The 14,870-nt window shown below is 45.8% G+C and overlaps 1 protein-coding gene across 4 annotated transcripts in view; it reads left to right on the plus strand.

The window, feature by feature from the left end:
* RNF213 (ring finger protein 213) overlaps nt 1-14,870 on the plus strand; it is a 116,990-nt gene that overhangs the window by 10,194 nt on the left and 91,926 nt on the right. Inside the window, exon 3 of one of the 4 annotated variants that reach the window (XM_065909811.1) lies at nt 10,049-10,198. The exons of 2 other annotated variants lie outside the window; for them this stretch is intronic. In XM_065909811.1, the coding sequence (XP_065765883.1) occupies nt 10,049-10,198 (150 nt within the window). The remainder of the gene's footprint in view (nt 1-10,048; nt 10,199-14,870) is intronic. One more of the 4 variants, XM_065909812.1, reaches the window with a different exon arrangement.

Here is a 14,870-nt window from a genome sequence, read left to right on the forward strand (position 1 = left end):
ATGTTGTGTCTCCCAGATGCTGTGGCGGGGCTGCATCTGGGTGTCTGAGCTTCTGCCATGTGGGGTGTCTGTCTCTGCTCTGGGCATTTTGCATGCACCAGACCGTTCCTAAGGTGCCTCCAGGCTCTGGGGAAACGGAGGTGCTCTGGAAATGCCACCATTCCTCGATGGGGAAGCTGAGCCGTCTTGTCTCCCTATAAGTGTCAGACCCAAAGAGAGTGTCTCCTGAGTGAGTGACCAGGCGGGAGCCCAGGTGAGGCTTGCAGAGAGTTGCCTGACAGATTCAAGACAGATTCATCCTTTTGGATGAGCGAGAGCTCCCCACGCCACAGTCCAGTCTGTCCAGACCTAAGCAGCCGGCTCTGTTCCCAGGTTTCTTGGAGGACTGAGAGGGACGTTGTCTCTCTGCCTGGTTGAGCTGGTTTCCTGTGTGGTCCTTTGTTGTTCCTTGTGATTGGGTGGTGGGGGAGGCGCTGCAGCTGGCAGCATTGTGGCCCCTTGTGGGTGTGTGTGCATGCCTGTGTGAGAATGTGCACATGTTTGAGTGTGTGTATGCACAAAGTATGTGTGTGGTATATGCATGTGTGAGTGTGTGTGGTAATTGTGATATGTGTGAGTGTTTCATTCTCCTTGGACACTAATCCTGTCCAGAACAGGATGGCCAGCTTTGAGCCTGGGCCACGTGGGTTACTGAAATTTTGGGTAAACATTATTTTTGTAGTTCCTTTTTCAAATTTATTCTTTATTTATTAAAAAATTTTTTTTTTACTGGAGTATAATTGCTTTGCAAAGTTGTACTAGTTTCTGTTGTACAAGGAAAGGAATCGCCTATATGTAAACATATATCCCCTCCCACCCACCCCCCCTCCCACCCATCTAGGTCATCATAGAGCACCAAGCTGAGCTCCCTGTTCTAGCCTGCAGGTTCCCACTAACGATCTGTTTTACACATGGGTAGTGTATTTATTGTCAAATCTAGTTTCCCAGTCCATCCTGCCCTCTGCTTCCCTTCACCTGTGTCCCCGTGTCCATTCTCTACGTCTGTGTCTCTATTCCTGTCCTGGAACTAGGTTCATCTGTACCATTTCCCTAGATTCTACATAACATGCATTAATGTAACAATATTTCTTTTTCTCTTTCTGACTTACTTCACTCTGGATAACAGACTCTAGGTCCATTCACACCTGTAGAAATGACCCAGTTTTGTTCCTTTTCGTGTCTGAGTAATATTCCATTGTATATCTCTACCACGTCTTCCTCATCCTTTCACCTGTCAATAGTCATGGAGGTTGTCTCTGTATCCTGGCTGTTGTAAATACTTTTAAAGTGAGTATCAAGGAATACACACCATTAGGAAGTGTTTGACACTGTGATTGAAAACAGTATTGAGCCCAGCAGGATTAGAGCTTTTTTAAACCTGGATTGAGTAAGTTTAAGGTACTCTTGGGAGAAAAAATAGGCAAGAATAACCAAGAAAACTGTTAAAAAGAAATGCCTAAAGTGGGACTTGCTGTATTAGATGAACAAAAACATGTTTCAAAGCCAGTCATTAAAACAGTGACTCTTGGGAGGAGTCAATGAACCAGAAATACAACCCAGAAACAGATTCTAATGTGTGTAATGACAGCTGGAAAAAATATTTGTAAATATTTATCTGACCCATGAATGGGGAACATTTTCTAGTAATTAAAGCAAAGGGTAAAAATGCAAACAAAAGATTGGTATATTTGACTATAGAAAAAGCCTGAAAAGAATTAAAACCTTTGTATGATGAGCACAAATGAAGAGTAAATGGTTTAGGAAAATAGGCGTTTACATATTTGTATGTACCTAAAAGGGCTTCCCAGGTAGCTCAGCGATAAAGAATCTGTCTGCAGTGCAGGAGCTGCTGGAGACGGAGGCTGAATCCCTGGGCTGGGATGATTCCCTGAAGGAGGGCATGGGAACCCACTCCGGTTTTCTTGCCTAGAGAATCTCATGGACAGAGGAGCCTGGTGGGCTACACTCCATAGGGTCACAAAGAGGTGGATATGACTGAAATGACATGACTTAGCATGCACATGCACATAAAAAGATTTGTATTTACATAGAAATATTTTAAAATTAAGAGTGAGTTGCCTTAATATGTCAAAAACTCTTAGAAATCAAATAGAAAACAGTAACCTACCCAATAGAAAGATGACTAGCAATTGATATAGTCCACAATAGAGAAGATAGAAATGGCCATTAAACATACAACTGTCCCACCTCTGAAATCAAACACTCAAAATTAAAGGAGCTGCAAGGTTTTATATTAAACCTATCAAATTAAAAAATAGATTAAAAGTCAGCATTTGCAACAAAGGGGTAGGTATTTTGCTACATGTGAGAGTAATGTGGTGGGACTCCTAGTAAAGCAGGTACTCTTTGACCTGTTCTGCTTCTCTGCTGTCATTATAAGAAAATAACGTTAAGCATGTGAGGGTTCAGTAGAGGATTTTATCCCAGTCTTAGAGTGTGTGTGTGTGTGTGTGTGTGTGTGTGTGTGTTTAGTATTTATTTATTTACTTTTGGTCGCATTGGGTCTTTGTTGCTGTGCACGGGCGTGTGTGTGTGTGTGTGTGTGTGTGTGTTTAGTATTTTTTATTTACTTTTGGTCGCGTTGGGTCTTTGTTGCTGTGCACGGGCGTGTGTGTGTGTGTGTGTGTGTTTAGTATTTATCTATTTACTTTTGGTCGCGTTGGGTCTTTGTTGCTGTGCACGGGCGTGTGTGTGTGTGTGTGTGTGTGTTTAGTATTTATCTATTTACTTTTGGTCGCGTTGGGTCTTTGTTGCTGTGCACGGGCGTGTGTGTGTGTGTGTGTGTGTGTGTGTGTGTTTAGTATTTATCTATTTACTTTTGGTCGCGTTGGGTCTTTGTTGCTGTGCACGGGCGTGTGTGTGTGTGTGTGTGTGTGTGTTTAGTATTTATCTATTTACTTTTGGTCGCGTTGGGTCTTTGTTGCTGTGCACGGGCGTGTGTGTGTGTGTGTGTGTGTGTGTTTAGTATTTATTTATTTACTTTTGGTCGCGTTGGGTCTTTGTTGCTGTGCACGGGCGTGTGTGTGTGTGTGTGTGTGTTTAGTATTTATCTATTTACTTTTGGTCGCGTTGGGTCGCTGTTGCTGTGCACGGGCGTGTGTGTGTGTGTGTGTGTGTGTTTAGTATTTATCTATTTACTTTTGGTCGCGTTGGGTCTTTGTTGCTGTGCACGGGCGTGTGTGTGTGTGTGTGTGTGTGTGTTTAGTATTTATCTATTTACTTTTGGTCGCGTTGGGTCTTTGTTGCTGTGCACGGGCGTGTGTGTGTGTGTGTGTGTGTGTGTTTAGTATTTATCTATTTACTTTTGGTCGCGTTGGGTCTTTGTTGCTGTGCACGGGCGTGTGTGTGTGTGTGTGTGTGTGTGTTTAGTATTTATCTATTTACTTTTGGTCGCGTTGGGTCTTTGTTGCTGTGCACGGGCGTGTGTGTGTGTGTGTGTGTGTGTTTAGTATTTATCTATTTACTTTTGGTCGCGTTGGGTCTTTGTTGCTGTGCACGAGCGTGTGTGTGTGTGTGTGTGTGTGTGTTTAGTATTTATCTATTTACTTTTGGTCGCATTGGGTCTTTGTTGCTGTGCACGGGCGTGTGTGTGTGTGTGTGTGTGTGGGTGTGTTTAGTATTTATCTATTTACTTTTGGTCGCATTGGGTCTTTGTTGCTGTGCACGGGCGTGTGTGTGTGTGTGTGTGTGTGTTTAGTATTTATCTATTTACTTTTGGTCGCGTTGGGTCTTTGTTGCTGTGCACGGGCGTGTGTGTGTGTGTGTGTGTGTGTTTAGTATTTATCTATTTACTTTTGGTCGCGTTGGGTCTTTGTTGCTGTGCACGAGCGTGTGTGTGTGTGTGTGTGTGTGTGTTTAGTATTTATCTATTTACTTTTGGTCGCATTGGGTCTTTGTTGCTGTGCACGGGCGTGTGTGTGTGTGTGTGTGTGTGGGTGTGTTTAGTATTTATCTATTTACTTTTGGTCGCGTTGGGTCTTTGTTGCTGTGCACGGGCGTGTGTGTGTGTGTGTGTGTGTGTTTAGTATTTATCTATTTACTTTTGGTCGCGTTGGGTCTTTGTTGCTGTGCACGGGCGTGTGTGTGTGTGTGTGTGTGTGTGTGTGTTTAGTATTTATCTATTTACTTTTGGTCGCGTTGGGTCTTTGTTGCTGTGCACGGGCGTGTGTGTGTGTGTGTGTGTGTGTTTAGTATTTATCTATTTACTTTTGGTCGCGTTGGGTCTTTGTTGCTGTGCACGGGCGTGTGTGTGTGTGTGTGTGTGTGTGTGTGTGTTTAGTATTTATCTATTTACTTTTGGTCGCGTTGGGTCTTTGTTGCTGTGCACGGGCGTGTGTGTGTGTGTGTGTGTGTGTGTTTAGTATTTATCTATTTACTTTTGGTCGCATTGGGTCTTTGTTGCTGTGCACGGGCGTGTGTGTGTGTGTGTGTGTGTTTAGTATTTATCTATTTACTTTTGGTCGCGTTGGGTCTTTGTTGCTGTGCACGGGCGTGTGTGTGTGTGTGTGTGTGTGTGTGTTTAGTATTTATCTATTTACTTTTGGTCGCGTTGGGTCTTTGTTGCTGTGCACGGGCGTGTGCGTGTGTGTGTGTGTGTGTGTGTGTTTAGTATTTATCTATTTACTTTTGGTCGCGTTGGGTCTTTGTTGCTGTGCACGGGCGTGTGTGTGTGTGTGTGTGTGTGTGTGTTTAGTATTTATCTATTTACTTTTGGTCGCGTTGGGTCTTTGTTGCTGTGCACGGGCGTGTGTGTGTGTGTGTGTGTGTGTGTTTAGTATTTATCTATTTACTTTTGGTCGCGTTGGGTCTTTGTTGCTGTCCACGGGCGTGTGTGTGTGTGTGTGTGTGTGTTTAGTATTTATCTATTTACTTTTGGTCGCGTTGGGTCTTTGTTGCTGTGCACGGGCGTGTGTGTGTGTGTGTGTGTGTGTGTGTGTTTAGTATTTATCTATTTACTTTTGGTCGCGTTGGGTCTTTGTTGCTGTGCACGGGCGTGTGTGTGTGTGTGTGTGTGTGTTTAGTATTTATCTATTTACTTTTGGTCGCGTTGGGTCTTTGTTGCTGTGCACGGGCGTGTGTGTGTGTGTGTGTGTGTGTTTAGTATTTATCTATTTACTTTTGGTCGCGTTGGGTCTTTGTTGCTGTGCACGGGTGTGTGTGTGTGTGTGTGTTTAGTATTTATCTATTTACTTTTGGTTGCATTGGGTCTTTGTTGCTGTGCACGGGCGTGTGTGTGTGTGTGTGTGTGTGTGTGTTTAGTATTTATCTATTTACTTTTGGTCGCGTTGGGTCTTTGTTGCTGTGCACGGGCGTGTGTGTGTGTGTGTGTGTGTGTGTTTAGTATTTATCTATTTACTTTTGGTCGCGTTGGGTCTTTGTTGCTGTGCACGGGCGTGTGTGTGTGTGTGTGTAGGTGTGTTTAGTATTTATCTATTTACTTTTGGTCGCGTTGGGTCTTTGTTGCTGTGCACGGGCGTGTGTGTGTGTGTGTGTGTGTGTGTGTGTGTTTAGTATTTATCTATTTACTTTTGGTCGCGTTGGGTCTTTGTTGCTGTGCACGGGCGTGTGTGTGTGTGTGTGTGTGTGTGTTTAGTATTTATCTATTTACTTTTGGTCGCGTTGGGTCTTTGTTGCTGTGCACGGGCGTGTGTGTGTGTGTGTGTGTGTGTGTGTGTGTTTAGTATTTATCTATTTACTTTTGGTCGCGTTGGGTCTTTGTTGCTGTGCACGGGCGTGTGTGTGTGTGTGTGTGTGTGTGTGTTTAGTATTTATCTATTTACTTTTGGTCGCGTTGGGTCTTTGTTGCTGTGCACGGGCGTGTGTGTGTGTGTGTGTGTGTGTGTTTAGTATTTATCTATTTACTTTTGGTCGCATTGGGTCTTTGTTGCTGTGCACGGGCGTGTGTGTGTGTGTGTGTGTGTGTGTGTGTGTTTAGTATTTATCTATTTACTTTTGGTCGCGTTGGGTCTTTGTTGCTGTGCACGGGCGTGTGTGTGTGTGTGTGTGTGTGTGTGTGTGTGTGTGTTTAGTATTTATCTATTTACTTTTGGTCGCGTTGGGTCTTTGTTGCTGTGCACGGGCGTGTGTGTGTGTGTGTGTGTGTGTGTGTGTTTAGTATTTATCTATTTACTTTTGGTCGCGTTGGGTCTTTGTTGCTGTGCACGGGCGTGTGTGTGTGTGTGTGTGTGTTTAGTATTTATTTATTTACTTTTGGTCGCGTTGGGTCTTTGTTGCTGTGCACGGGCGTGTGTGTGTGTGTGTGTGTGTGTGTGTGTGTGTGTTTAGTATTTATCTATTTACTTTTGGTCGCGTTGGGTCTTTGTTGCTGTGCACGGGCGTGTGTGTGTGTGTGTGTGTGTGTTTAGTATTTATCTATTTACTTTTGGTCGCATTGGGTCTTTGTTGCTGTGCACGGGCGTGTGTGTGTGTGTGTGTGTGTGTTTAGTATTTATCTATTTACTTTTGGTCGCGTTGGGTCTTTGTTGCTGTGCACGGGCGTGTGTGTGTGTGTGTGTGTGTGTGTGTTTAGTATTTATCTATTTACTTTTGGTCGCGTTGGGTCTTTGTTGCTGTGCACGGGCGTGTGTGTGTGTGTGTGTGTGTGTGTGTGTGTGTGTGTTTAGTATTTATCTATTTACTTTTGGTCGCGTTGGGTCTTTGTTGCTGTGCACGGGCGTGTGTGTGTGTGTGTGTGTGTGTGTGTTTAGTATTTATCTATTTACTTTTGGTCGCGTTGGGTCTTTGTTGCTGTGCACGGGCGTGTGTGTGTGTGTGTGTGTTTAGTATTTATCTATTTACTTTTGGTCGCGTTGGGTCTTTGTTGCTGTGCACGGGCGTGTGTGTGTGTGTGTGTGTGTGTGTGTGTGTGTGTGTTTAGTATTTATCTATTTACTTTTGGTCGCATTGGGTCTTTGTTGCTGTGCACGGGCGTGTGTGTGTGTGTGTGTGTTTAGTATTTATCTATTTACTTTTGATCGCGTTAGGTCTTTGTTGCTGTGCACGGGCGTGTGTGTGTGTGTGTGTTTAGTATTTATCTATTTACTTTTGGTCGCGTTGGGTCTTTGTTGCTGTGCACAGGCGTGTGTGTGTGTGTGTGTGTTTAGTATTTATCTATTTACTTTTGGTCGCGTTGGGTCTTTGTTGCTGTGCACGGGCGTGTGTGTGTGTGTGTGTGTTTAGTATTTATCTATTTACTTTTGGTCGCGTTGGGTCTTTGTTGCTGTGCACGGGCGTGTGTGTGTGTGTGTGTGTGTGTGTTTAGTATTTATCTATTTAGTTTTGGTCGCGTTGGGTCTTTGTTGCTGTGCACGGGCGTGTGTGTGTGTGTCTGTGTTTAGTATTTATCTATTTACTTTTGGTCGCGTTGGGTCTTTGTTGCTGTGCACGGGCGTGTGTGTGTGTGTGTGTGTGTTTAGTATTTATCTATTTACTTTTAGTCGCGTTGGGTCTTTGTTGCTGTGCACGGGCATGTGTGTGTGTGTGTGTGTGTTTAGTATTTATCTATTTACTTTTGGTCGCGTTGGGTCTTTGTTGCTGTGCACGGGCGTGTGTGTGTGTGTGTGTGTGTGTGTTTAGTATTTATTTATTTACTTTTGGTCGCGTTGGGTCTTTGTTGCTGTGCACGGGCGTGTGTGTGTGTGTGTGTGTGTTTAGTATTTATCTATTTACTTTTGGTCGCGTTGGGTCTTTGTTGCTGTGCACGGGCATGTGTGTGTGTGTGTGTGTGTTTAGTATTTATCTATTTACTTTTGGTCGCGTTGGGTCTTTGTTGCTGTGCACGGGCGTGTGTGTGTGTGTGTGTGTGTGTGTGTGTGTGTGTGTTTAGTATTTATCTATTTACTTTTGGTCGCGTTGGGTCTTTGTTGCTGTGCACGGGCGTGTGTGTGTGTGTGTGTGTTTAGTATTTATCTATTTACTTTTGGTCGCGTTGGGTCTTTGTTGCTGTGCACGGGCGTGTGTGTGTGTGTGTGTGTGTGTGTGTGTTTAGTATTTATCTATTTACTTTTGGTCGCGTTGGGTCTTTGTTGCTGTGCACGGGCGTGTGTGTGTGTGTGTGTGTGTGTTTAGTATTTATCTATTTACTTTTGGTCGCGTTGGGTCTTTGTTGCTGTGCACGGGCGTGTGTGTGTGTGTGTGTGTGTTTAGTATTTATCTATTTACTTTTGGTCGCGTTGGGTCTTTGTTGCTGTGCACGGGTGTGTGTGTGTGTGTGTGTTTAGTATTTATCTATTTACTTTTGGTTGCATTGGGTCTTTGTTGCTGTGCACGGGCGTGTGTGTGTGTGTGTGTGTGTGTGTGTTTATTATTTATCTATTTACTTTTGGTCGCGTTGGGTCTTTGTTGCTGTGCACGGGCGTGTGTGTGTGTGTGTGTGTGTTTAGTATTTATCTATTTACTTTTGGTCGCGTTGGGTCTTTGTTGCTGTGCACGGGCTTCCTCTAGCTGCAGAGAGTCAGGGCCGGTCCGCAGTGCAGTGCACAGGCTTCTTGTGGCAGTGGCTTCTCTTATTGCAGACCATGTGCTCCAGGGCTTCAGCAGTCGCAGCACATGGGCTCAGTAGTTGTGACTCATAGGCTTAGCTGTCCTGTGGCACGTGGGATCCTCCTGGACCAGGGATCGAACCGGCGTCCCCTGTATTGCAAGGCAGATTTTTAACCACTGGACCACCAGGGAAGTCCCAGCCTTAGTGTTTTATGGCCAAATGTTGGAGTCCACCTGAGTATTCCACCCTGGAGAGTGTCATTTGTATCATCCATATAGCAGAAAGTACTGTGGCCTCCAGCTGTTATTTCCGCCAAATATTTAAGATGTGAGGGAGGAACTTGCCTGGTGGTCCAGTGGTTAAGTTCCTCCTTCCAATGCAAGGGGCGAGGGTTTGATCCCTGGTCAGGGAACTAAGCTGTCACATGCCTTGCGGCGTGGCATAGCAACAAAATTAAAAAATATTTTATACCTACCGTGAGGAAGAGGATCACAGGATGGAGCCAGGGAGTCAGGTTGAAGGTGCTGACTGATCCTGTGGTTCCTTCCAGTCACCTTGGTCCTGTCCTTGATTTCCTGCTGGGAGCTGGCCTGGGTACCTCGTGCTGACAGGGATGGGCTTTGCACCTGGGCTGCCAGTGCGCTCTGACCCATCTCATTCACTGGTCCTTTCCAAGTGCCCCTCAGAGAACTCCCCTTCCCTTTCCACACTGACTGCCCGCCCCCCCATCAGCAGTCAGAGGCTCTCGACCGCTCCTGTCTTCCCTCCACCTGGGTGCAGTGCTGTCCATGAGATCCCGTGTGGGAGGCCCAGGTATGCCCCCTGTGACCTGTGCCCAAGAGTCTAATGGACCTCTCTGTTCACCTGCAGCAGCTGAGGTGCCAGTAGCTCAGGCCTTGGCTTTGGGCTCAACTTTCCTGTTCCCTGTCCTGCCTGGTTCCCCTCAGTGGCCTGGGGCACAGTGGTGAGTCCCACTGGTCCTCACTGCTTCCTTCGATGAAGGAAGCGATGGCACAGTGCTGGCCCTGTGCTCCCTGGGGTGTCTCATCCAGAGAGATTGGTCACTACCCTGCATGGCCCCATCCCCAAAAGGTCCCTTGAGGCCTGGGGCTCAGATGCTGGGCTCCCTGCTCCTCCAGGAATGTCCCCACAGCTGCATCTGTGTGGAAGTACCGGCCTGGGCATTGGGATGGAGCTTAGAAAACCAGGCTCCAGGCCTGCTGGTATGGAAGGTCAGATGTGCCAAGGCTTTCAGACATCAACTCTAATATGGGGCAGCTTGCTTGCATGGATTTGCTCTGCCTGCCACCTGCAGAACCCTTTCTTTTGTCCCCTACACCAGGGACCCTGTGCCTGCTGAGCGTGCATGCCAGGGGGCCTTGGGAGCTGGTTCAATCCTCACTCGAGAGCGTCCCCACTTGGGTTTGAGTTAAGGGTCTCTTAGACCCTGATGGAGCAGTGCCTGTGGTCACCCTGCTCTGTCTGAAGGGGATCATGCTTCAACAGGAAGTTGTGTCTGAGGGTTTTGTAGATGCGGCAGATGGCACATCCACATCCGATGAGCTGGAAGCTGTTAGTTACTCTGCCTGCAAAAGAAGAAAAGAAGATGCAACCCTGTTTGAGGTCACTGACACGTGCGCTCCAGACTCTGAGCAGGTAGTTTGCATTAATAGTGGCCCACGATGCTCCCTGCCAAGGCTTGCATGGGACCGAGCCCCACACCCTCTCTGATGCTGAAGGTGGCTGCTGGGAGGCTTTTTCCACTCCTACCCAGGCTGGTTGACACAGTAGCCATGCCTTTGGGTTTTAGCTCTTGTGACTCTGAGGATGTTCTGCTAATGTTGAATCTCAGCTTTATTGTGTGTGGTCCCCTGTGCTGTGTGTGCTCAGTTACCTAGTTGTGTCTGACTCTGGGACCCCATGTGCTTCTCTGTCTGTGGGATGTTCCCAGCAAGAGCACTGAAGTGGGTTGCCATTTCCTCCTCCAGGGAATCTTCCCAACCCAGAGATCGAACCCGTATCTCCTGCATTACAGGCAAATTTTTTACCACTGAGCCACCGGGGAAGCCCCTGTGGCCCCTATCCCTACTTTTCCATCCATCTTTTAATTTCTTGTGTAGCTATCTCCTTTGGCACATGGGAAACTTACCCTGAAAGCTCCACAGGCCATGCAAGATTCTCTTTATGGAGAAGAGCAGGGAGGCCTGGGTCTCCTTTGGGGGCTGGGACCAGACTGGTGGGGGTCCAGGCTAAACCTCTACTAGGGCTTGGAGAATGCACCCAGCCCCTGCAGTTGTCAGCATCTGAGATTATGCATTCGTGTTCTGAACCCTGGTTGTGCCGTGGAAGCCTGCTGAATTTAGTCCTGACTTCTTTCATTGTCTATAGCATTTGTGAGTCTTGAGGGTTTTACTAATAATATCAAAAGTGAGACTATCTAATATATGTAATGGAAGTAGTTTTGCTTGTGAGGAAAAGCAGTGAGGCTTCAGACACTGAAGAGTGATTTGGTATTTAACTATCGTCTTTTCACAGAATGGTGACTTTTTTCCTGAGTAAGATGGCCATTGAGTCATTTAGCAAAGATTTATTGAGCAGCTGCTGCATGTGGGGGCACTGGGTGCCGGGTGGAAGGCTGTAAATGAGGTGTGGTCTTGCCTCTGTATTTCGATCTATTGGTTAGTTCAGAGCAGAAGCACTTTGGGAATTCCCTGGCGGTCTAGTGGTTAGGACTCGGTGTTTTCATTGCTGGGGCCTGAGTTCAATCCATGATTGGGGAACTAAGATCCCACCAGCCATGTGGTGCAACAAAAAACAGAAACCCCAAAGCACCTTGTAAACACAGAGGACAGCAGTGCATGAGCACTGATAGAAAATATTGAGTGGATCTAGAGAGCCCCTGCATGATCTAAAAACAGAAAAAACAAACTGCAAATAGATTTTCCCAAACGGAAGGTTTAATACTGTAAAGATGTCAGTTCTTTCTTCAGATGTATACATCCATTTAGTCAATTAATGTGTAAAGGTAGTATTGCTAACAATGACTTTGTTTTGTTTTGTTTTTGGAAATTGATAAAAGACACTAAAGTCCATCTGGAGTATAAATTGGTGAGAGTTCCTATAAAGAATGTAGAAAAGTACAACAATAAATGGGAGATTTGATATCAAAATGTGTTGTAAGCTACAAGCATAGCAATATAAAGCAACAGAACATGCTAATGGAGTAACAGAGACCCATTAGGTTGACATAGAACATCTAGATGAGATGTGAGTATATATGCCAGTTGAGCAGGTGATAAAGGTGGTATCATGTATGAGAGAGTAACACTGTGTTAAGTAAGGGGCATTTGAACCGTGGCTCACCATTTGGAAAAAACGATTCTTTTCTTGTTTTTGGTTAGTCGTTGGGTCCTGTCCAACTCATTTGTGACCCCATGGACTATAGCCTGCCATGCTCCTCTGTCCATGGGATTTCCCAGGCAAGAATACTCAAGTGGGTTACCATTTCCTTTTCCAGGGGATCTTCCCAACCCACATCTGAGGGTCCCACATGTGACCCACATGTGAGGATAGGACTCACATCTGCTGTATTGGCAGGTGGATTCTTTACCACTGAGTCACCAGGGAAGCCCTTCTTTACTCATAGCAAACACTAAGATATATACCAGATTGGTTGACTAATGTAAAAGACACCCTAAGAGTTCTAGAAAATGTAGATGACTATTTATAAAATTATGTGGATATTCCAGAGCCTCACCAAAACAACCCCTTAAATGTGGATAGGGATGCATAAAATATTCCAGATTCTGAGTTAGAGGAAACCATTCAGCAATGCTATCGAGAGGCAGATGGTTAGAAAACATTTGCAACATATGATGACAGAGGGTATACAACTGGAATACCTAAGTCAGTCTTTCAAAGAAATAAGACATCCATGTACTAACAGGACAATGGGTGCAAGATGTAAAAGGCAGTTCCCATGAGAAAGGGATAAGTGGGCAGCAAACGTGGGAGAGATCCCCTCGAGGGGTGACAAGAGCAGAGCACATGATCAGCGTCCAGAGACTGCCCTGTCGCCGCTCGGTTAGGTGGGACTTGGTTTTATTTACTTATTTTATTACATTTTTAAAATTGAAGTGTAGTTGATTTACAATACCTCAGGTGTATAGTAAAGTGATGCTATACACCTATACATGTGTTAAAATATATATATATTACATATATATTCTTTTTCAGAATCTTTTCCATTATAGTTTATTACAAGATATTGAATATAATTCCCTGGGTTATTCAGTAAATTCTTGGTGATGATCTGTGTCATATATAGTAGTGTATATCTGATAATCCCAAACTCCTAATTTATCCCTCCCCCCTTTTGCCTTTGATAACCATGTTTGTTTCTATGTCTGTGGGTTTATTTCTGTTTTGTAAATAAGTTCATTTCTATCATGTTTTTAGGTTCCCAGTCTGGTTCCATTAAAAAGAGGGTTTGGCTGGTGGCTGTCACCTCAGGTGTGTGGTGATGTCCACCAGTCTGCTGCTGGGGGCTGGGATGTGGTTTGGGATCCACGTGTTGGGCTATTATCATCCTGTCATCCCTTCACATAGTCTTTGTCTTCCAGGAACTGGGTCATGTCCCTCCAGGGGTCCATCTTTCATTTACTGCCACTTTACACAGCCACACCTCCCAGGTCCTCCTGGTTCTGCAGGGTCACCTCCCTCGCTATGGTGTGTGCTTTCTTGATGTTTACCCTGCTGACAGCACCCCTTCTTCTAGAAGGCACGCATGATCCAGGTTCCATGGAGAAGGCAGCTGGTACCTGTTCATGGGATCCAAAGCCCCCAAACCTTCTGTAGTGACCAGAGGGGTGGGCATGTGTCACAGTCCTGGACTGTGCCATGGTGTAGAGGTCTGGAGCCCTGAGGATGTTGTGGCCTGGGTGTATCTACCAGAGCCTGACGTCTTATGCCACCAAAGTTGTTAGAACATTGATTGCCTTGACTTATTTGGGGCTTCTGTATAAAGGAAACAACCTACTTTGAAGTTCCATAAAAAAGGAAACTACCTCCTTTGAGGTTTGTTTTAACCATTAGAAATCGTTTGCTTGCCAACAGTTGAAACCCCAGTTTAGGTTAATTAATATAAAGGGAATTTGTCACTCATGTAACTGAGAAGTCCTTGGGTAGACCTAACTGCAAGCACGGTTTAATCCGGGCATCTACTTGCAGACAAGGTTTAATCCGGGCACCTAGATGATATTCCCAAAGTCCAGGTAGCTCTCTCTGTTTTTGCACTGCCTTCCTCATGTCAGTTAGCTCCTTGGCCTCTCAACAGTCTCCAACACGTTGGACGCTTCCACAAGTTACCTACCTCCCACTGCATTGTTCAGAGGAATAAGAGATTGCCTCTTGGTGGGCTTCCAGAGAAGAAAGAGGAAGCATCTCTTTCCCAGGGGAAGCTGTCCTCAAATCTCAGTGGCTCTGATTGGGACACGTCCCCATTCCTAACAAGCCAGGGTGCTGTCCTGACCCTGCAGCTGGAGTAGAGTCAATCCTGCTGGAACCACTTGACTGAGAATGGGAGGTTCAAGGCCTCATTCCTGGAGTTGGGGAGTGGGAGCAGGGCGCCAGGCAGCTGGTGGGGCAAGGGGTGGTCTGAGCATCTCTTCAAGACTCCAGGAGTCCCTTGAACCTCCCATTCTCAGCAAATCCAGGAATCTCGTGGTGCCACATCTTTTTCCTGATGGCCCCTCGCTTCCTCCTTGGCAGTCCCTACTGTGGAGTCTTTGTTCCCTTTTGCAAGTGTATAGTGTGTAATTGAGAGGCTGGCACTGGTCCTAATGATGACACCGCTAGTTGGAATGTGTCAGGCTGGGGTTCAGTTTGATATTTCTAGTTCTCATCCCAGATTTTTTTCTCTTGTTGCTTTTGCAAAGCCCGCCTTGTGTTTGTGTGGACCCCCCATCCCTCTTCCCCATCAAAGGACTGTCCATGTGTGTCATCCAAGTTCTACAAAAGAGGAAACTGAAGCTGAGGAAGGTTCTTTGCGTCCAAAGATGGCGGAAAGGGTGGCTGCAGAGAAGGGAGCTAGGGCAGTGCCTGTTTGCTAGAAGGAAGTGCTTGATCAGATGCCAGTGGAAAGATGACACTGTCCTCCCTGCATTGCCACAGTACTTTCTATTGAAACCACGCTTTTTCTCAGATGGGACTTAAACCCAACCCAAACTCAGATTGGGACTTGTATCCACAGGCTGGGACTTCAATCCATGATCCCTGACTTAGGAGAGGACTTGAACCCACTCTTTTTTTTTTTTATTGGCTGCCCTGG

The sequence above is a fragment of the Muntiacus reevesi genome, chromosome 18 (assembly GCF_963930625.1).
Source record: "Muntiacus reevesi chromosome 18, mMunRee1.1, whole genome shotgun sequence".
In the NCBI taxonomy this organism is placed as follows: Eukaryota; Metazoa; Chordata; class Mammalia; order Artiodactyla; family Cervidae; genus Muntiacus; species Muntiacus reevesi.